Source organism: Leptonychotes weddellii, chromosome 5 (genome assembly GCF_054177405.1).
Source record: "Leptonychotes weddellii isolate Sample4059 chromosome 5, ASM5417740v2, whole genome shotgun sequence".
Classification (NCBI taxonomy): Eukaryota; Metazoa; Chordata; class Mammalia; order Carnivora; family Phocidae; genus Leptonychotes; species Leptonychotes weddellii.
The window spans coordinates 72,749,107-72,771,214 of record NC_138373.1 but is presented as its reverse complement, the minus strand read 5'-3'; the positions used below and the strand labels follow the sequence as shown (position 1 = coordinate 72,771,214).

The following is a 22,108-nucleotide window of genomic DNA, read 5'->3' as shown; positions in this document are numbered from 1 at the left end:
CTCCCTCTCCTTCTCCTGCTCCCCCTGCTTGTGCTCTCTGACTCTCTCTGCCAAATAAATAAATAAAATCTTTAAAAAAAAAAAGATATTCAGAGATCTAAGAAAAGACATTCCAGGAAGAGAAAACAGCTAGTGCAAAGGTCCTGAGGCAAGAATATGCTTGATCCATTAGAGAATTGCAGAGGCAGCCAATGCAGAATAATGTGAACTTACATTTTCAAAGGCTCACTCTGGCTGCTGAATTGAGGTCAGATTGCAGGTGGGAAAGGGCATAAAGAGGACCAGTTAGGAAGTAATTACAATAATACAGGCAAGAAGTGATGGTAGCTCAGACCAAGTGGTAGCAGCGGAAGTGATGTAAGGTAGTCATATTATGGATAAAATTTGCAGGAGGAACCAGTAGGTTTCCTGATGGAAAATATACTGGAGAGAGCTGAATGAGAAAAAGAGAGAAGTCAACTAGATGCAGAAGATTACAAGAGGAGGAGGTCTGATGAAAAACATAAGGAGGTTCCTTTTGCACATGTTGAATTTCAGATGCCTATTAGATTAGGGCCAAGATGGAGTAACAGGGATTAGATTTACCCGCCCTCCTGAAACAACAAACAACAGCAACAACAACAAAAACATCAAATATATGAAACAATAATTCTCGAGACATTAAATTTCAAGTAACAAAGGACAATGGTTGCCCTATGATTGCCCCAGCTTACTTCCTTGAGACAGTTTCCACACTGAGGTACTGGAAGGAGAAACCCAGGTAGCACTTAGATGACTCCCTGGGTTGAGCCAAAAGTGCAGGGAGACCAAGGCTATTGAAATTCACAGAACTGAGGATCAGAGAGAAGAAAGCCACAAAGAGAGAACTCCAGAGATCTGCAGAAGAGCCCTACAATTTTCTCACCCATATGTGAGAAAATTATCCAAGGATAGAGAAAAAAGCTGTATGACACGGTTATATGGAACAGTAGCAGGCAATCAGCAAGGCAAGGAAAAGTGCCTGATCCCACCAGCCAGACTGAATTCATGGGGCATTAGGTAGGGGATGCAGAAAGGTCTTGCCTCAGTGGGAGGGAACAATTAGCCCTAGATGAAATGCTGCTCTGGTCCTATCTAACAAATGTTAAAAGTAAGACCCAAAAGGATCAAACTGTTTCCAAGTAACTTAACTGAGTTCCAGAACAACGCTCCAGAATATTTATAGAATTACAAAAATATCCAGCACCCAACAAGATAAAATTCACAAAGTCTGGCAACCAATCAAAGGATATGAGGCATACAAAGGAGCAGGAAAATATGACCCATAACGAGAAGAAAAATCCATCAAAACCAAGCAAAAACTGACATATGTAAGATTAGAAGACTGAACATTAAAACAATTGCTATAACTTCATCTTATGTGTTCAGAAAATTAAATAAATGTCCACTAGACACCCAAAAAGAGATGCTGAATATGCTGCTTGATGTATAAATTTGGGGTTGAGGGGACAGGTCTAAGCTAAAAATGCAAAGTTTGGAGTCATTGGTAGGTATATAGATGGATGTTTAAAGCCACAAGGTCGAATGAAGCCACCAAGGGAGTGAAGGGAGTGAAGATTGATAGAGAAGAGAAAGAGAAGAGAAAATAACCAATGCCTATGCCCTGAGGCATGCCATTATAAAAGTCTGGGAGAACAGGAAAAATCAGCCTAAGGAGGCTCAGAAATTGTGACTGTTATAGAATAAATGTGAATCTCAAAATTCATATGTTGAAGACCTAACTCCAAACAGGATGGTATTCAGAGTTGAGGTCCTTAGGAGGTAATTAGGTTTAGATGAGGTCATGAGGGTGGGATAAGAAAGTGAAGATCTCTCTCCACACATAGGCACCAAGAAAAGGCCACGTGAGCACACAGTGCAACAGCTGTCTGCAAGCCAGGAGGAGGGACCTCACCAAAACAGAATATGCCAGCACCTTGATCTTGGACTTCCAAAACTGTGAGATATTGGTTAAGCCACCCAGTCTATAACATTTCATCATAGCAGCCTGAGCTGACTAAGACAGTGACCACTGAAGTAGGAGGAAAACCTGTAGAGCTCAGAATTTTGAACCCAAGGAAAGAAAATGCATCAAGGTGAAGGAGTGATCAATTGATTGACTGAGCAAATGCCACTGATAGGTCAAGATGAAGACAAGATTGATCCTGGGATAGAGCAATGCCAAGGTCACTGGAGAGCCAGAAAAGCACAGTTTGGTGGAATGATGGGGGCAAAAGCCAGACTGGAGTTGGAGAGAGAGTGGAAGAAGAATTAGAGACAAAAAGTATAATCAATTATTTTAAGGAATTTGCTGCAAGAGAGAATAAAGAAACAGGGCAAGCTATTGGAAGAACTGGAGTCAAGAGAAGGGTTTGTTTGTTTTTTAATTAGAGAAGTAACAACATGTCTACAGCCTATTGGGAATTACATAATAGAGAGGGGAAATGATGATGGCCAGTGGAAGTGGGAGAGAGATAGAATCCAGTTGGAAGCATGGATGCATTATCTATGCTAACAGACAGGCAAGCAGATTATAAGATGCTGGTATTTCCATAGGTGTTCTTCTCTAATTCTTCATTTGTCTTGGTGAAGTAGAAAATAAGGTTATTGGCTGAGAGTGTGGATGAAGGATTTGGGGGTTTGAGGAGAGAGAAGAAAGAATGAATAATCATCAAGGAGAGTGGGAGAAAGAATGGATTAGGGAATTTTGATTGCCTAGGAGCATTAGGGTCCACTTGAGATTCATGGTCATGAATTAAAATGAGATGATTGTTGGGGCACCTGGGTGGCTCAGTCGTTAAGCGTCTGCCTTCGGCTCAGGTCATGATCCCAGGGTCCTGGGATCGAGCCCCGCATCAGGCTCCTTCCTCAGCGGGGAGCCTGCTTCTCCCTCTCCCACTCTCCCTGCTTGTGTTCCTGCTCTCGCTATCTCTCTCTGTCAAATAAATAAATAAAATCTTTTTTTAAAAAATAAAAATAAAATAAATGAATAAATAAATAAATAAAATGAGATGGTTGTTCTCACCTTTGTGAGACAGTTGTATGAGTTAGGTTGTATGTTTTCCCCAGCCACTTTCAGCTGCACTTATATGGGCATTGAGGAGGCAGGTTTCATCTTGCCAAGTGAATATACTGAAGCCATAGAAGGGCACAGGAGTCCAAGTTGTATGCAAGAGAGTTATTATATTGAATTTAAGTGGGATAAAGAGGAGACCAAGTACAGTGAGGATAATGGACAGTAAATATGTAGTAGGATAGATGTATTAGGGTTTCTGGTATTATAGGATATGGAAAATGTAGACCTATAGGAATTGACTTGGAAAAATAGGAGGTGGTGGCAAAAGAATGGGATGTGCGAAGTTGAGATAATAGAAGAGGTTGCGGTTACTGGTAATGAAACGGTTTATCAAAGCATGACCATGGGAGTGTGTGGCTGAGATGAAGTGGAAGATAAAGTGTTGGAGAAGATTTGTGGAACTATAAGGCCAAAGCGATAGAAGGATCGCCTATCTGTATTTTGAAATTGCCGAAAACTATGACAGGAATAGTGTTAGAAAGACAGTGAATCAGGAACCAAGATCATTGAAAATGAGGGGAATGACCCAGGTTCCAGGAGAGGACTACAACAATGAGTAGATGTAAATGACATAGTCCGATGCCATGAGCTTCAACACTAAGAGGCCACAAAAGGAAGAGAATGGTCTCTACATGGTAATGAGGCTCAAGGAGTCACACACTGCCAGGCCCTATAGAATGGAGGCTGGGGGAGAAAAAGACAGTCACCAACTGACTAAGCTGCAAGGGGGTATGTTAGTTCAGGGAATTCACTCTTGTGTCAAGGGGCCTAGTCTCTTTCTACCCATGGCAACTTAGCAAGCTGCTTAACCTCTCTGAGCTTCAGTTTGTCTATAATAGTATCTCACACCAATTTCATTCAATAGTATCTCATACAAATATATATATATATATACAGAATATTCCCTAAGAGGGAAGTTCATAGTAATAAATGCCTACATTAAGAAACAAGAAAGGTCTCAAACAAACAACCTAACTTTATACCTCAACGAACTAGAAAAAGAAGAATAAACTAAGCTTGAGTTTAGTTGAAGGGAGAAAATAACAAAGATCAGAGCAGAAATAAATAAAATAGAAGCTAAAAAGGCAATAGAGGGTGCCTGGGTGGCTCAGTCGTTAAGCGTCTGCCTTCGGCTCAGGTCATGATCCCAGGGTCCTGGGATCGAGCCCCGCATCGGGCTCCCTGCTCCGTGGGAAGCGTGCTTCTCCCTCTCCCACTCCCCCTGCTTGTGTTCCCTCTCTCGCTGTGTCTCTCTCTGTCAAAATACGTGGAAAAAAAAAAAAAGGCAATAGAAAATGAAACCAGGAACTGGTTTTTTAATAGATAAACAAAACAAAACTTTAGCTAGATTTACCAAGAAACTAGGAGCTGGTTTTTTGAAAAGAAGCAAAACAAACAAACCTTTAGCCAGATTTACTAAGAAAAAAAGAGAGAGGACTCAAATAAATAAAATTATAAATGAAAGAGGAGATATTACAACTGATGCCATACAAATACAAAGGATCATAACAGACTACTGTGAACAATATTTGGCAACAAATTGGACAACCTAAGAAGAAATGGATAAATTCCTATAAATATACAATCTACCAAGACTGAATCATGAAGAAATAAGAAAATGTGAATACACCAACTACTAGTAAAGAGATTGAATTGGTAATCAAAAACCTTCCAACAAACAAAAGTCCTAGGACCAGAAGTCTTCGCTGATGAATTCTACCAAACATTTAAAGAAAATTAACACCAATCCTTCTCAAACTCTTCCAAAAATAGAAGAGGAGGGAACAGTTCCAAACTCATTTTATGAAGCCAGCATTACCCTGATACCAAAGCCAGACAAGACAGTACAAGAAAAGTTCAGACCAAAATCCCTGATGAACAGAGATGCCAAAATCCTCAACAAAATATTAACAAACCAAATTCAACAGCACATTAAAAGGATTATACACCATAATCAAGTGGGATTTATTACAGGGATGCAAGGATAAGTCAACATTCACAAATCAGTGAAATACACCACATTAACAAAATGAAGGATAAAAATCATATAATCATCTCAATAGATGCAGAAAAAGCATTAACAAAATTCAACATCATTTCATGATAAAAACTCTCAAACTGGGTATAGAGGGAATGTACCTCAAAATAACAAAGGCCATATATGACAAATCCACAGCTAACATCATACTAAACAGTGAAAATCTGAATGCTTTTCCTCTAATATCAGGAACAAGACAAAGATGCCCACTCTCACCACTTTTATTCAACATAGTACTAGAAGTCCTAGCCAGAGCAATCAGGCAAGAAAAAGCAATAAAAGGAATTCATATTGGAAAAGAAGAAGTAAAACTGTCTCTATTTGCAGATGACATGAAATTATATTTAAAAATCCTAAAAATCCCACCAAAATAAAACTGTTAGAACTAACAAATAAATTCAGTAAGGTTGCAGGATATAAAATCAATATAAACAAAAATCAGTTCTGTTTCTATACACTAACAACAAACTATCAGAAATTAAGAAAACAATCTTATTTACAATAGCATCAAAAAGAATAAAATACTTAGGAATAAACCTACTTAGGAATAAAATACTTAGGTGAAAGATCCATACACTGAAAACTCAAAAAAAAAACATTGATGAAAGAAAATGAAGAAGATAAAAATAAATAGAAAGCTATTCCATGCTCATGGACTAGAAGAATTAATGTTGTTAAAGTGTTCTTACTACCCAAAGCCTTCTATAGATTCAATGTAATCCCTATCAAAATTCCAATGGCATTTTTCACAGAATAGAAAAAACAATCTTAAAATTTCTATGAAACCATGAAAGATCCTGAATATCCAAAGCAATCTTGAGAAAGGAGGACAAAGTTGGAACACCACACTTCCTGATTTCAAACTATATTACAAAGCTATAGTAATTAAAACAGTATGGTATTGGCATAAACACAAACACATAGATCAATGGCACAAAATAGAGAACCCAGAAATAAACCCACGCATATGGCAATTAAGCTTTTAAAAAGGAGCCAAAAACATACAATGGGAAAAGGATAGTCTCTTCGATAGATGATGTTGGGAAAACTGGATTGCCATATGCAAAACAATAAAACTAGGCCATTATCTTACACCATACACAAATATCAACTGAAAAAAAGGTCTTTAATCCTAAGGACTTGAGCATAAGACCTAAAACCATAAATCACCTAGAAGAAAATATAGGGGGTAAGCTCCTTGACATTGATCTTGGCAATGACTTTTTTGATTTGACACCAAAAGCAAAGGCAACAAAAGCAAATATAAGCAAGTGGGACTACCTCAAACTAAAAATCTTCTGCTCAGCAAAAGAAAGCATCAATAAAATGAAAAGGCAAACTACAGAGTGGAAGAAAATATTTGCAAACCACATATCCAATAAGGGGTTAATATCCAAAATATACAGGGAACTCGTACAACTCAATAGCAAAAAGGGAAATAACCTAATTTTGAAATGGGTAAAGGACCTGAATAGACATTTTTCCAGAGAAGACATATAAATGACCCTCAGGTACATGAAAAGGTGCTCAGCATCACATTGCTAATCATCAGGGAGATGCAAATCAAAACCACAATTAAATAGCATCTCAAATCTGTTAGTATGGCTATGAAAAAAAGAGAAAAGATAACAAATACTGGCAAGGATGTGGAGAAAAGGGAACACTTGTACACTGTTGTTGGGAATGTAAACTGGTACAACCACTATGAAAAACAGAATGGAGGTTTTTCAAGTACTTAAAAATAAAAATACATATGATCCAGGAGTACCCCCTCGGGGTATATATTCAAAAGAAACTAAACCATTATCTCAAAGAGATATCTATACTCCAATGTTCTTTGCAGCATTATTCACAATAGCCAAGGTATAGAAACAACCTAAGTGTCTGTCAAGAGGTGAATGGATCAAGAAAATATGGTGTATATTACATGCAATGGAATATTATTCAGCTTTTTATTTTTTTAAAAAAAGATTGTATTTATTTATTTAAGAGACAGCAAAGGCAAGAGAGAGCACAGAGGGAGAGGGAGAAGCAGACTCACCGCTGAAAGCTGAGCCCAGTGCAGGGCTCGATCCAGGACCCTGAGATCATGACCCAAGCTGTAGGCAGACACTTAACTGACTGAGCCACCCAGGCACCCCTATTCAGCTTTTTAAAAAAGGAAATCCTGTCATTTGTGACAATATGGACAAATCCGGAAAGCATTATGCTAAGTGAAATAAACCAGAGAAAGGCAAATACTGCATAGTATTGCTTTTATGTTGAATCTCAAAAAAAAAATTTTTTTTTCAAGTCAAACTCATAGAAACAGAGAGTAGAAAAGTGGTTGCCAGTGGGTGAGGTGTAGGGGAAATAGGGAGAGGTCAGTAAAAAGGTAAAAGCTTTCAGTTATAAGATGAATAAAGTCTAAGGATCTAATGCATAACATGGTGACTATAGTTGATAACACAATATCATATAACTGAAATTTGCTAAGAGACTAGAACCTAAAGTGTTCTCACCCAAAAAAAATATTATTAAGGGTAAATATGTGAGGTAATGAATTAATGAATGTGATGGGGGGTCCTTTCACAATATATATGTATATGAAATCATCACATTGCATACTTTAAATATTTTACAATTTTGTCAATTACACCTCAATAAAGCTGAAAAAAACAGTTTTCTCGTATTTTTAGTTTAAAAAAACAGGTATGTGGAAACTGTAACATCACATTTCTACAGAATATGTTGTTGATTCAAGGTATCCCACTAAAAGCAACTTTAGAGGGTCCCGAAATCCTACCAGTGCCTTCTGTGTTAGTCCAGTTTCAATTAGGTTCCTTCCATTAAATCCTCTTGGCCCCTGGATACCACCTTTTCACCCTGGCATGAGAAACTGATCTGCCAGTCCATTTTCTTCTGACCAAAGAAATGTGACAATTCACCCGCTTTTAAAAGTTGTCTTTTCCTGAGTTTCAGGTGAAGCAGACACACATTGTTCCCAAGTGACACGTGAGGCGATATGATTGATACCCTTTAAGTCACAATCAGTGATTCTCTAGCCCTTCAAGGCCTTGGTGATGAGTCCTTCCCAGCTCTGAAGTCTCTGATGATGATTCATTTAGAACCCCTCCCTGCCATTCACTCAGAGAAATGATCTCGTAGTAAAGTTAACCATAACCATCCTACTGCATAAGGCAGTAACAATGAGGGGATTCTGTCACTAATACCCCAGGTCATCTGTAAAGGAATAACCCAAATAGACTGAAGATCCTGGCATAGATGGATTTCCTTTATCTGTTACTTGTCTGATTCCAGGTTATTTTTTTCTATTATCTCAATTATTTAAAAAGAAAGTTTCTACATCATGAGGAAGTTTCTTAGTATTTTTTCAATTCTTTTTTTCTCTAGAGGAATCACCCTTCTCCCACCCAAAACATTGTAGTCCAGGTTATACTGTCAATTCCATTGCATATGTAATGACAGCAGGTAGACAAAAGTGGTTATGAGGTACAGTTAAGGAATAATGTAAATGGCTTTATGCTGCTTGGTTGACTTGACACAGTCCTTCCAAGTTTCCTTATTATAATTCTCCTTTGATTCTTCAGAACTTTCAATTACAGTTCTGTTTACTTCATCATGTATTAACCTTCAGTCTAAGGTCAACTGTTGAATTTAGCCCTTTTGGTCTACAAAAAATCAAAGTCCTTTCCAAATACACACCTTTTGGCTTCTGGTAAAAACTCCTCTCTTGAAAGCCTCATGTCCCATCCAACAGACCAGAGTCTTCCTGAACTCCTACTCTTACTCTCAGTCCGTGGCTTTCATAAGACACCTTGTTGGGGCAACCACCACCCTAAAGAGGCCTCCTGTCCACAGTTTAAAAATACTTAGTCTCAGGGGCGCCTGGGTGGCTCAGTTGGTTGGGCGACTGCCTTCGGCTCAGGTCATGATCCTGGAGTCCCGGGATCGAGTCCCGCGTCGGGCTCCCTGCTCGGCAGGGAGTCTGCTTCTCCCTCTGACCCTCCTCCCTCTCATGCTGTCTCTCATTCTCTCTGTCTCAAATAAATAAATAAAAAATCTTTAAAAAAAAAAAAAATACTTAGTCTCAATTGTGTGGCCATTTTTCATTACTAATAAATTTGTGGTGAGAAAGAAGGTTTTTTTTAATTTCCATTCCCTTGGGGAAAAAAATAGAAGGGAGAGTTTTTGGGTCCATCCTCGCCAGAATTTTCAGCTGTAACGTCTTGGCACAGAGTTTAACCCGGAGAAGACATTGTTGCCTGACTGACAAATTGATCAAAACCACGAGGCAAGCTGATGAGAGCATGTTCAATTTCTCTTTTTTCTTTTTATTAAGTTGTAATATTGTATTATACAAAAAAATATTATATTATACAAATGTATTAAAAGAAAATTAATTTTCAGAAGATGTCAAAACAACTTATACCTCAAAATTGTATACTTAAAGATCTTAAACAGCCAATTCTGTATGCAGACTTCTGAATGAGGTTCAGGTTTGTTTCATAAGTTTTAAAAGCAAAATATGGCACCTTGTGTTGATGATGTTCATGCTGATCCACAATAAATCTCAATTGGAAGAGAGGAGAAAATCTGAAATCCCTGTTTTCACGACAATTCAATATGAACTGCTAGATGCCTGAATCTCCAAGACACAGCCTTTCATCACCCTTCTCTGGGGCTCAGGTCTTGATGTGGAATAAGACAAGTCAGCCAGAACTGGGTTATAACCATGATTTATTAAAAGTAGATAGTAGACACTGAGTATGATAAAGTAAATGGAACTTCAAACAGGTAAAGAGGAAACAAAAAAATCAAGGGTATGCCCAACAATAAATTTCAGAGTCAGAACTGTAACATCAGGCAATCATCAGGAAAGGGGACTCCCTATGGAACAGTGCAAGATAGGAGCACCTTTCTCATGTTGTTATCCACAGTTGGAATTCAAGGGAGAGGACCCCACAGAATCAGACCACACCAAGTGACCAATACGATGTAATGATCAAACACTACTTCCAGCTAGGTATCCCAATAATCAAGTTCTATTTAAATCATACTCCCAAATCTTCTCTCAATCATGGTGAAATAATGGGAATGTTGAGAGGAACAGAAAGCAACAGATTGGTCATAGCCCTTGGAGAGGCTGGTAGTGTATGTATGGATTAGTCCATTCTGGGGGTACTGTTTTCCCGTATTGTCTTCGTTATCCAGTCAATGTAGTTCTGCACTCGTGTGTAGATTCCATACGTTCCACACTGGGGGCCCCAGGACACCAGACCAGCTACATAGAATTTGGGGGTCCCTTCATTGGGAACCCGTAGAGCAAAGGCTCCACCACTGTCCCCTTCACAGCTATCAACACCCCTCTCTCCTCCAGCACAGATCATATTATTAGTGAAAACATAGGAATTTATATCCACTTTGACATTTTTGCCTTTCATCTCCCGGCACTTTTCTAAGGGAGCAACGGGTAACATTGCCCCTCGGAGCAGGATCACATGATCTCTTACCTTTGTTCGGCCCCAGCCTGAGATCATTCCCAGGTCTCCCACTGAGGGGTTGTATTCTGAGGAGGTGCCTGGCAGGCAGATGGGGGAGACAGTGGGTCCCATTTTCACTGGCTCTTTCAGCTGCACAAGTGCAATGTCATTGTTGAAATTCTTTCGTGTTTCTGGGGCATCCAGGAATTCCCAACCCGGATGAATAATTACACGCTCAGCAGTGAGCATCTGGGCTTTTGCCAGTTCTGAGGTGACCACTGAGGTGGACCCAACGTACATTACTGGGTCACGGTTTCCCTCCACGACGTGGGCAGCTGTCAGCACCCAGTACTCATCGATGAGAACCCCACCAGCCCATGGGTTTGAAAAGAAGACTTGCCAGGGGAAATTTTGAATCTCTGCAATGATTCCTCCAAATATCCTCTGTGTTCCTCTAAAGGGCTTACTGGGAACACCACACACTAGGAAGGAACAAGAACAAGGTGGAGAGAGAGGAAGAAATAAATTGCTGGCCTCCTGCAAATCCTCCAACCACTCAAAAACCTGCCAGGCATCAGAATTCTCTAGCACAATATAGCCAACCCTGTATTTGGTCAACCATCTCAGTACCAGGTTCATCCTGAATGAAATCACCAGACATCTCCCCCTCACTTTTCCAAAGCCACAGGCAGGCTTGTGGAAGAGACTTCCTAGGTTCAGCATGGGACAGGGGCCCAACTGGAAACAGTGCTGGGAAATTCTTTCCTCATACAGATGGTGGAGGAGGCAACATCCCACCTTCTTCTGATGCCCACATGGAGTGTTTATCGCCTTCTTTACTGAAGTCCTAATTGCAGCTGAGTCCCTCCTAGCAGTCCATGGAAGTAGGACAAAGAGAGGGTTCTCTTCTTTCCTCTTTCATCTCATTCCCCACTGATTGCAGATTTGATTACTTTGCCATTACCAAATACAACTAAAATGGAATTTTATTCCAGATGAAGTCAGCTTACCTAAATCGCTCAGCAATCAGCCTGAATAGACTCTGAGGTGAGCATAAAAGTCTTTGGACCCAGACAGACCTGGGTTCAAAGTCTACTCCTGCCTCTTACTAACTCTGTGACCTTGTACTCAGTTCACTCATCTGTGAAATGGGACTAATCATATTTCAAAGGGTTGTTGCAAGGACTGGAATGAGATAATAAATGCAATTAACTAACTCAGCCCCTAGCTGTTACTACCAGAACATTATTATTATTCTGGCTTTGCCTGAAAGCCTTCTTCTATCCAATTGTGATCTGTCTGCAACTCATTTCTTGATGCCAGATAGACTGTTGCCAGATAGACTTTTTACATAATAACTGGGCTAGTCAATTGGTCTTGTTTCTGTGTGTGGATTCCTCACTCTCACTTTTCAGGTCCTGTTTTTAGCAATTCTACATCCCCTTACTACAGCTACATTACCAAACTTAACTGGCCCAGAATCTGATATCGTCACTGGTTAACTTTCTATTTCCTGTCAGTTGGCCTGACTCAATGTTGGAGGAATTCCCCAAGGCCCTGGCAAGCCCCCCCAGCCCAGTGTTGTCTCCACCTCTAGACTAGACTCAGCTAGACCCAGATGAAGTCCTTTCCCAAGAGGACTGCAGCTACTTTCAGAGAGTGACCCCATACACCGGCACATGAGTCTATGGTCTGTCCCCGAGACTGCGCCCTCATTACCTGGAACACATTTTGGCAGCTCCGTGCCCAGCAATTTGTTCACCCAGCTCCCGTTGCCAGCGCAGTGATACTCTCCTGGAATAGCACAAAGACACACTCACCACCACATCTCCTCTTTTCCATTCCCCCTTTCATGCAGAGCCTCAGCTCCTCTGAGATTTGAGGAGGGGATCAAATCAAATCAACCAGAAAAGAATCTTGAGGACACCCTCTACACAATGCCTCTGGCCTCTATCCTGCCAAGGGAGGAGAAGGAACAGTTTCTGAAGCAGAAGAGGGTTATGGCAGAAATTAGAAAAATGCTTCCAGTGGGAAAATAAATTAAATTAAATTAAAAGTGGGGCGCCTGGGTGGCACAATCGGTTAAGGGTCCCACTCTTGGTTTTGGCTCAGGTCACGATCTCAGGGTCGTGAGATCGAGCCCCATGACAGGCTCTGCGCTCAGCTTGACATTCTCTCTCCCTCTCCTTCTGCCCCTCCCACTCGCGCCCTCTCTCTCATTCTCTCTCTCTCTCTGTCTAAAATAAATAAATAAATCTTTAAAAATAATAATAAATTAAAAGCAATAAAGTGGTGCATATTGTGCCTTTTCCAGTCCTTCATCTAGTACTAATAAGGCCTCTCCGTCGAGAAAGCCAGTCACATAGTATTGGTGACTTCACACTGGAAGCATTACTCCTGTATGTTCTACATTAAATAACTGGTCAAAAGCTGGGTAACCACATGAAAATGGATATTGTAGGGGGAATTTCTGCCATAGTTGTGAAGCTGAGCTCAGTGACCTCTGTTATTCCCTATGGATGATCCTATATCCCCATAGGAAAACTGTATCTTTAGACTAAGCCAAGAGGATAAAGTCCATCCCATCCTTCATTTCTCTCCAAACTCTCTTCCAACCCAGAAAGATTGCTCTATTCCCTTTCCAGCACTCTTATTCTTTCTCCTCTTTTCTCTAGTCAAAGAAACCTACCGCTTTCTTCATCTTCCATGTAATAATATGGCTCCTCACAAGTGTAATGAATGACAGAACCAAATAAAGTATGTTCTGGATCTTCGACTTTACCATTCTGAATGGGTTCAGGAGAGCCACAGTCCACAGCTACAAGAAGAAGGCAGGAGAGTGATGGTTAGGATAGTTACATCCTACTAGGAAGAGTCACTGAGCCAGTTCCATTCTCCCAGCCGTGTCCCTCACTCCTTCCCACCCCCCACGTCCATAAGCGCACCTGAGATGAATCTCCCCAGACCACTGAGTCCTGCCAATTCAGATAGGCCCTTGAAAGCTACAAGGAGGAACCTGCTTCTCAGTGGTTGGTGGAGGATCCTGCAGAAGCCAGGAATGGACTTCTATAGTTCTACTAACTCTACCAATCCCATGGCCTCTTTCTTTGAAAGAAACCTGCTAGTCTGGCCAGTCTGGGACCAGATCTGGGCTGGCACTTCATGGATGGCTTCCCTTCAAAAACAAAATCCATGGGGTGCCTGGGTGGCTCAGTCGACTAAATGTCTGCCTTTGGCTCAGGTCATGATCCCAGGGTTCATGCATCAGGCTCCCTGCTCAACGGGGAGCCTGAATCTCCCCCTCCTGCTCCCCCTGCTTGTGCTCTCTCTCTCTCTGTCAAATAAATAAATAAAATCTTTAAAAAAATCCAACCCACTCTCTCACAAGCCTAAGAGGAAAACATGAACTTGAATCTTGATGAACTGATCTTTTAATTCCCATCAAAAGGGAGGGGAAGAGTCCCATTTAAAAAAAATACATACGTTGACATTTCAGTCTGGAATTACTCCACTTTCCATTACTTTGACAAGCAGAATAGAAAGATGTCGAGCCAACACTTCCCTGGAGAATAATACACATCACCATTAATTTATAAGGAGAGATATGGGAAATCAAAGTCAAAAATGAAATTGATCTCTAGCCTTGGATCAATGAGGAGTTCTGACCACAAGAAGCTTGGGGACATCTTAGTAGAATGACCCAAAGCACCCAGAAGTTAAGGCTAAAAGACAACTTTGCCCCAACATATCAAATCCCCTTCCCCAGGAAGACTAAAGGCAGAAGGAGAGTGTCAATCTGGCCATGACTCACAAGGAAGGACTAAAGATCCTGAGGTGTTCTGTTTGTGGAAAAGGTGTTAAACCTTGCTCAAACAAGGACATTCAGTAAACCATTAGACAATTCCAGTATGCTCATCCTGATGTAAGGATTAGGGAGAAGACCCTAATAGTACTTTACCTGTACAACTTCAAACCCCTCCAGACAGGTTATCTTTACCACATCTTTGAACACATATTTTGCTTTCTCAGGCTCCCAAACAGAATTGGCAGTGACTTCTTTGGGACAAGGAATTGCTTGGAAAGGACAGAAAAAGAAAAATTACCAAAGAGTTGGATAAACTCTATTCTATTTATATCATCCTCACACTTTCTGAAATCATTCAGTAGTCCTTAATCCTGAGGCCTAACATTCCAATGGAGATGTCTAAAATAATATGGTATTACATACTCCAGGAAGTCATTGAGCCAGTTCCATCCACCCAGCCATGTTAGTACATACTAACTAACCACCCCAAGTTGTCTGCACCTGCAAGCCCAGTTGAAGGATTCCTAGAGGCTCAGGCATTTTTACAACCACTGACAGGTTTAGATCTTGCTGAAGAAGTGAAGTCTCTCAGGATACCTAGCCATATAACAATCTACCTGTTTGGATCTTACATTGTCCAAGGACTTTGGTAACACCAAAGAGCAACTTCTAGGTTACTCACGATCTCCATGGTAACGAAGTTTCCAGCCCTTTTTTTGCCCTGTTTGGTCAGTTTGGAAGATGACATTAAGAGTGTTACTCTTAGTTTCAATATTTAGTGGCTCAGAGAATCCATTACCACAGTAAGGACCAAACTGCTTGTCTCTTGCAACAAACTGAAAAGAAATGAAATGATGAAATCGGCAGAGAGAAAGAACTAAAAGAAAGAGGTAAAATGGAGGGGATAAGAGTAAAGGAGGTAATGAAAGAAACATAAAATAAGAAGGAGGGGAAGAAAAGAGGGGACAGAAAGAAAGACAACTTGTCTTTGAGGAGAAATCTCTCTGTGTGAGTTGGGAGGAAAACTAATCATCACGCACAACTAAACTGTCAGGGCAGTGGCCCTTCGAATCAGCTGGTTCCACATCAAAATCTTCTCTCCGCATAGTCACCACCACTTGGTATCCCTCCTCCAACAGGATCTGATATTCACACCTTGAGTTCTCTGGGTATGGATTGGGATAATTGGGACTTGCAATCTCCCCAATCAGTGTAGTGAATACATCCCCACTGCAATTGACTAAGGGAGAAAAAGAAAGAAAAAAAAAAGAGGAATCAAATATAGGGTCAAGGAAAGGAGACCCTGCCCCATTCTATGACTCTTCTCATGAACTGAGCATCCCTGACTGGAGCCCACATGCCACAATTACACACCCGATACAAATCAATAGAGATACCCAATGCCTATTGGGTTTCCATCACATTGTTTATGATAGAGCCCCTCAAGGTTATGAACAGTCCCAGGTAGACTCTTCACAGGCATCTATCTCTCCTCTCCAATTATTTAACTTGACCCTGTAGTCTTGTCTTCCTCCACTCTTGTGGCTCCCCCGCAGCTTATGGGTAACTAAAGATAGGTGCCAAAGCAAGGCTGAGGCTAGTCAAAACTGGAAGGGTCAACAAAGCTATAACTGAAGCCTCAAGCCACTCCAAATCCCAGGGAACATGTACCCCACTTGATGCCAAGCTCACCTCCACAATTCTTCGTATCATCATGGAGGAAGTATTCTGGGGGGCAGGAGCAGAAGTAACCACCAATGAAGTTGTTGCAGAAGTGGCTACAAGGGGCATCTGCAAAGTCTGTGCACTCATTTATATCTAGAAAAAGTAGAGAAAGATTGAAGTCAAGAACAAAGACATAGAAGGAAGAATGAGTTTAAACCCAAAACTACAAGGGTAATAAAAATTAGGAAAGGCCTATTGCTAACATGAATGAATGAATCACATTTCAGGATGGTATTATTCTATATTACTCTCCATGATTCTGATTCTGGAGTTGAGTCCTGTCATTGCATGGCTATAAGGGAGCTCTCAATGCCAGAGACCCTTGGCCTTTCTCACAAACAGAGCATTTCAGTTCCAGAGACAACACTCTATAGACTAAACATGATTAAATGTCTTCTGAGGGGAAGTACAATCAGTACGCTTACCACTTTAGAGGATTTGGGCATTTCTGTCAAATCCAAACAATAGTTTGGCTTTATGAGATGTTCTAACTTCACTTTAACCTAGAGTTAGGTGTAGAAGCACACAGAATTTGAAGGTTTGTTTGCCATTGGATGGGTTTGAATATCATGCATTCCTCTTGTGATTCTTGGCAAGTTACTTAACTTCCCTAGTCCTCACTTTCTTTATCTTTAAGTGGAGATCATTATACTTAGCTTCAAGAGCTGAGGAGAAGATTAAGTTAATATAGATAAAATTCCTAATACAGTGCCCAATTTATAGTGGTTCTCAATAAGTTACTATTTATTACCTATTTTTATCATTATCATCATCATCACTGAGATATAATCTTGTGTTTGAATTTCACAAAGGCAATTCATGGACGTACCCAAGTCCAGTCAACACTTCATAAGAGTTATAATTATAAACAGAATCCTTATTCACGGAATCTCTCAGTGTTTGTTCTGCTTCTAATCTTTTGGCTGGATCACTAAGGAACATAGAGAAGGGTGAGCCTTACCTACAGCAACATAGTATGCAGCAAACCCAGTGAAACGCTCTTCATTGGAGAAGTCTGACTTAAAGATCACCTGGAGTTTATTGTATGGGACTTGGAACTCTTCCACAATTGGGGAGTTGGGATTCTTGCTGGTCCTCTGTCCACATAGTTTCCCTTCTTCAAAGTCTCCTGACATTATCTAAGAAAAGAGTCAAAAGGAAGCTAAGAAAGGGTAATATTTTTGGCATGGAGGTCACAGAAGGGGACAGAAAGAATAGAACATTCCACCACCACCACCCCAGCCCTATCCTTTATGTGCTTATTGTAATATACCTGCACTGAGTCATATGCGCAGTTCTCTGACAGTTCTATGTCTAAATGGGTGAAGTAGAGATGGATCCCATACCCTTCAGGAACTTCTATATCCCAAGATTTCTCTATGTCATTGGGGTATGCTTGAGGATAGTTAGGGGACAGGATCTCCCCATACATAGTAGGCTCAGCATAAATGGATGCCAAAAGGGAAAACAGCACAATGCACCTGAAAAAAAAAAACATATGGAGAGGGGGGTGACCCAGGTACTGGCGGACTAGTGGAGTGCCCTAGCATTTGTCATGGGTAGAAGGGAGGGGAAAGGGAGGGAAATAGGTAGAAGGGAGGAGGGCAACAGCACATGGAAGAGAATCTTAGGCTGGAATAGAGCAAAAAGGCCTAGGTCAAGCCAAAACCTGGGCTTCAGATCTGAGCTATTTTCTAGAGAAGATAAAGGGACTAGAGTCCATGTACATCTCTGTAGACTCGTGATCACTTACCACATCTCTGGCAATTTGTTCATCCCTGGTGAAGAGCACGCCTCTAGGTCCTGGCTCTCTGCACCTCTGGACTTTGGAGCAAAGGGGTGGCAGGGCTGGCTGTATTTGTCAAACAAACACAGGCACCTGCTTTGGTGATGGGGGTCACCTGGGGTTCAGCGTCACCTTCATAAGAGTAACATACAGGTTAAACAAAGCAATACACTGATCACCACAGGATGCCTGTCATCTCATACCCTCCCTGGTTCTACTTCAATTCACTTTCTAGACTAAAACTAGATCTTATCCTTCTCCCATTGCTTCTCTGGATCTTCTCCCAGTTTTCCCAAAAAAAAACATGAGCGTTTTCTCCCAATTTTCTTCCTTCTCTTCCCTCACCCCCACCAGTGACCCCTGCCCCCACTCTATCAGTCTCTCTCCTGCCCTCACAAAACAATATCCCCATTTCCACTCAGGTTTTCAGGAGTCTTTCCCCATCATGACTATCCCCCTAGGACATTTCTCCCTCCTCTTTTGGTAAGATCCCCTTTATCATTTCATACCAGCTCTCTTTACGATGTTTATTATTGCACGTATTGCTGTTGGTGCTCCCCAATGACCACTGATGGAGGGATGACCTTCTTTTACTAGGGGAAGGCAGTGACCTTGGGAGAAGTGGTCTGAGACAGGGTTGGGTGGGGAATGAGGCAAAGGGCAGCTGAATGACAAGAAACACAAAAAGAAAGGAAAGGAAATGTATCCCCTCAATTTCCTACGTTAATTCTCCAGGGTTTGGGGTTTTTTCCTTTATTAAAAAAGATGAGATATCTTTCCATAGTTCCTCAGAGAGTCTTGCCAAAAATGTTTCTAACCCTGAAAACGATGGTAAGTAGTGGGGTAACCGCGAGGGGAGGGGGGAGGGCAACCTAAGAGAAAGAGGTTGCCTATATTCTGCCTTCTTTTACTTTGCTCCTTCCAGCCCTCGGTCTTTGCCCAAAACCTTCCCATGTGAAGTTCTCTGCCTTTCTTTTTCTTCCACCAAAGCTCTGCTCTTCAGTTTTTAAGGTTTTTACCTTCAGAAGCGGATGGGAACAAGTGGGTCAGTCCCTTCTCTCGTGCCAGTGGACATGCTGGGCAACCCTGCCGGCTCCCAGGGAGAGCAGCACCGGGCCTGGTCACTCCCTCTGCAGGAACTCCGCCGGCCTCCCTGTCCTGGTTCTGTTCATCTGATTCTCTATCCCAGGGTGCATGTCTGAAATTCCCTGATCTAAACAAAGAGGGGGCTGGGAGACCATGACAAGGGAAAGGGTAACTCAGCCTCGATCTTGGAGCTCCCTCTGCTTTTGAAACAAGAACTGCATACTTCTGTCATGCCCAAGGTCCCTTCATCCAGGGCTCCAGGGGGAGAAAGAAGGAGTGGGGAATTCCACCGATTGCTTAATGTTCTTTTCCAGCCAAAGGGTGTGTTAGAGTTTTCAGAGAAGTCAGGTGATTTGTGGGAAAAGGAGGGGATTATTACTGTGGGGGAAAAAGCCAAACCCAGAAAGTCCAACCCTCCAACAATGTATGAATCACGAGTTAAGGGAGAGATGCCAGTCATCTCTGCTCTTAAAGCAAGTTTAATGGTTGAATAATGACTTAGACCTAGACCTAAGCTGGTGTGGGATGATGCTCTTCCTCTTCCTAAAATCCCCTCCACATCTCCAAACATCTAAATTCTATCCACCAATCAAGCCCCAGGTCAGATACAATCCAGAGTCCCTTATCCATAACCCTTGGGTCTAAATGAGTTTCAAAATTCAGAATTTTACAGATTTTAAAAAGACAGTGCAGTACATGGACCCAATATTAGGTAACACCTCCTCCTTTCCCTCCCCTCAAGGGGCTGGAATAATGCTCCATTACCAAACATTAATATTTCTGCTGCTACACATATTGATCTTCATGGTAAGTAGAATAATTAAAATTATTATTTGGTTATAATTATATATTATATTTACATATCCCTTATAGTTATAAATTACTTCACATCAGTTCAGGTCAGGTTTTGCTGACAAATGAGTTTTGGTGCCAAACTCGGGGGGAAAAAAGCCTTTTGGAATTCAGAGTTGTAGATAAGGAACCGAGGGATGGTGGGCTGTATGATTCCCCCACAAAGTCTTCCCTGATCTCTTGGCTCACCTTTATGTCCCCTTATTACTTTACTTCCTACCCTTATCTAGTGACTGCATTCCAATGAATCTACACCAATTGAAGATGCTCCCTTAGTTTACATACCACTAGGAATTAGGCTGCCAATTAATCTATGATATACCATTGATTATAAGATGCCTCCTGATTTCAGGAGCATTAAAATGTCAGGGGAAGGGCGCCTGGGTGGCTCAATGGGTTAGGGGTCAGTCTTCAGCTCAGGTCATGATCCTGGGGTCCTGGATCCAGCCTCCGAGTTGGGCTCCCTGCTCAGCGGGGAGCCTGCTTCTCCCTCTCCCTCTAACCACCCCCCACCCCCTGATCGCTCTCTCTCAAATAAATAATCTTTTTTTAAAAATGGGGAAACCACATGCCTTGGAATTAATTGCTGGTTGACTCACTCAGCACTGGGCCTGGAGTCAGAGGACTGGCTCATTACCTAACTTTTTAGCTTCTTCAAGTATAAAATGGAGATAACATCAGTTCTGCCTGTCTTACATGGCTGTCAGAAGGATCTAATGAAATAGTGAGAGTGAAAGAGCTTTGCAAATTATGGTGCCAAATAAATGTGCACATTGAAAGGAAGAGAATTATGAGTCAATAAGGTCTCTGAAGGCAGGTTCAGGGTCTGATTCATCTCTGCATTCTCCACCATGTCTAGCGGTGCCATTCGTATAGTAGATATACATATGACTGTTTGATGTTCCTTTGGCTGCCCAGGGTTTGAATGTCTTTACGACATTTGGAGAGTTCTTTATCATATGATTGGGAATAGAGCCCACCTCCCAGGAGAGAAGATGCAAGTGCAAGAAGTGTGTTGCTCCCCACTCCAGCAGCTCTGGACCAGGCCCATGCAGTCATGCTCCACTCATCAGAGGCATCTGCCTAGGCCTTGAATCCAGAGATTGTCATACCAAGAAACTATGGAGACTCTGGGGACAGTGGTGGCTGCAGTAAGATGAAGGAGACCGGGGCACCTGGATGACTCAGTCAGTTGGGCAGCCACCACTTGATTTCAGCCCAGGTCATGATCTCAGGGTCCTGGGACTGAGCCCCTCAACAGGCTCTGCGCTCGGCGGGGATTCTGCTTCAGGATTCTCTCTCCCTCTGCCCCTCCCCCCACTGACGCACATGTATGCTCTCTCTCTAATAAATAAACAAATCTTAAAAAAAGATGAGGGAGGAAGCAGTGCTCACAAACAGCTTCCAGTGTCCAGAACCAGTGGGTGAGCGTCACAAGCTGAAGTGTCTAGGGCCTAGCAAAGCAGGCTCCCCACTGAACAAGGAGCCATATGCAGGGCTCGATCCCAGGATCCTGGGATCATGACCTGAGCCGAAAGCAGATGCTTAACCAACTGAGCCACCCAGGTGCCCCAAGGCAGCCATAGTCTGACCATTGTTCCTGCTGTGAAGCTTCCACACTTTGTACTCCAGTGCTCCCAGCATTTCTCTGAGCAATCAATCCAGGATCCCTTTAATAAATTCCTCTTCTGCTCAAATCTACCAGAGTTGGTTTCCATTGCCTGCAACTAAGAACAATGGCTGATAAACATGCTCAGTGAGTATCTGAGAAATGACTGACTGAATGAGCCAATGAGTTCAGACCATTTACTAGCTGCTTTTGGGAGTGTGACCTTGGAAAAGTTACTTAATCCCTCTGAGCTCCAGCTTTATCATGTGTAAAATGGGGATAATATCATCTCCCTCAGGGACGCCTGGGTGGCTCAGTCGTTAAGCATCTGCCTTTGGCTCAGGTCGTGATCCCAGGGTCCTGGGATCGAGTCCCGCATCGGGCTCCCTGCTCAGCGGGAAGCCTGCTTCTCCCTCTGCCCTGCTGCTCCCCCTGCTCGTGCTCTCTCGCTCGCTCTCTCTCTCTTTCAAATAAATAAATTAAATCTTTTAAAAAAAAAAGAAAGAAAAATCCTAAGGAAAAAAACAAGTGTAGCTATATCAGAACAAATAAAGTGTAACTAGGGGAGAGGGATAAAAAGAAGTGAATGTTGACAAGAAGCAGTAACTGCTATAGTCTGATTATGCCTGC

At 41.8% G+C, this 22,108-nt stretch overlaps 1 protein-coding gene across 2 annotated transcripts; it reads right to left on the bottom strand.

Moving 5' to 3' along the window:
- Positions 1-9,855: 9,855 nt before the first annotated feature.
- On the bottom strand, positions 9,856-19,135 carry C1S (complement C1s). 2 transcript variants are annotated; one of them, XM_031033023.2, is made up of 13 exons: positions 18,951-19,135; positions 18,441-18,595; positions 17,899-18,063; positions 17,419-17,626; positions 17,107-17,284; positions 16,113-16,238; positions 15,461-15,660; positions 15,103-15,256; positions 14,574-14,689; positions 14,099-14,177; positions 13,305-13,433; positions 12,335-12,409; positions 9,856-11,097 (listed from the first exon to the last, which is right to left on the bottom strand). In XM_031033023.2, exons 3-13 carry the CDS (start codon positions 17,919-17,921, stop codon positions 10,298-10,300), a joined length of 2,088 nt encoding a protein of 695 aa, XP_030888883.1. In that variant the 5' UTR covers positions 17,922-18,063; positions 18,441-18,595; positions 18,951-19,135; the 3' UTR covers positions 9,856-10,297. The 2 variants fall into 2 exon arrangements, with proteins under 2 accessions (XP_030888883.1, XP_006737931.1); XM_006737868.3 differs by lacking the exon at positions 18,441-18,595.
- Positions 19,136-22,108: the final 2,973 nt, after the last annotated feature.

What these genes read in the sequence shown, in the direction of transcription:
- C1S (XM_031033023.2), bottom strand. Translation starts at nt 17,921, where the DNA reads ATGAACAAATTGCCAGAGATGTG. An exon ending in AACAAATTGCCAGAGATGTG is followed by an intron (nt 17,627 to 17,898) that starts GTAAGTGATCAC and finishes TTTTTTTTTCAG; the next exon opens with GTGCATTGTGCTGTTTTCCC. An exon ending in TGATACGAAGAATTGTGGAG is followed by an intron (nt 15,661 to 16,112) that starts GTGAGCTTGGCA and finishes TTTCTCCCTTAG; the next exon opens with TCAATTGCAGTGGGGATGTA.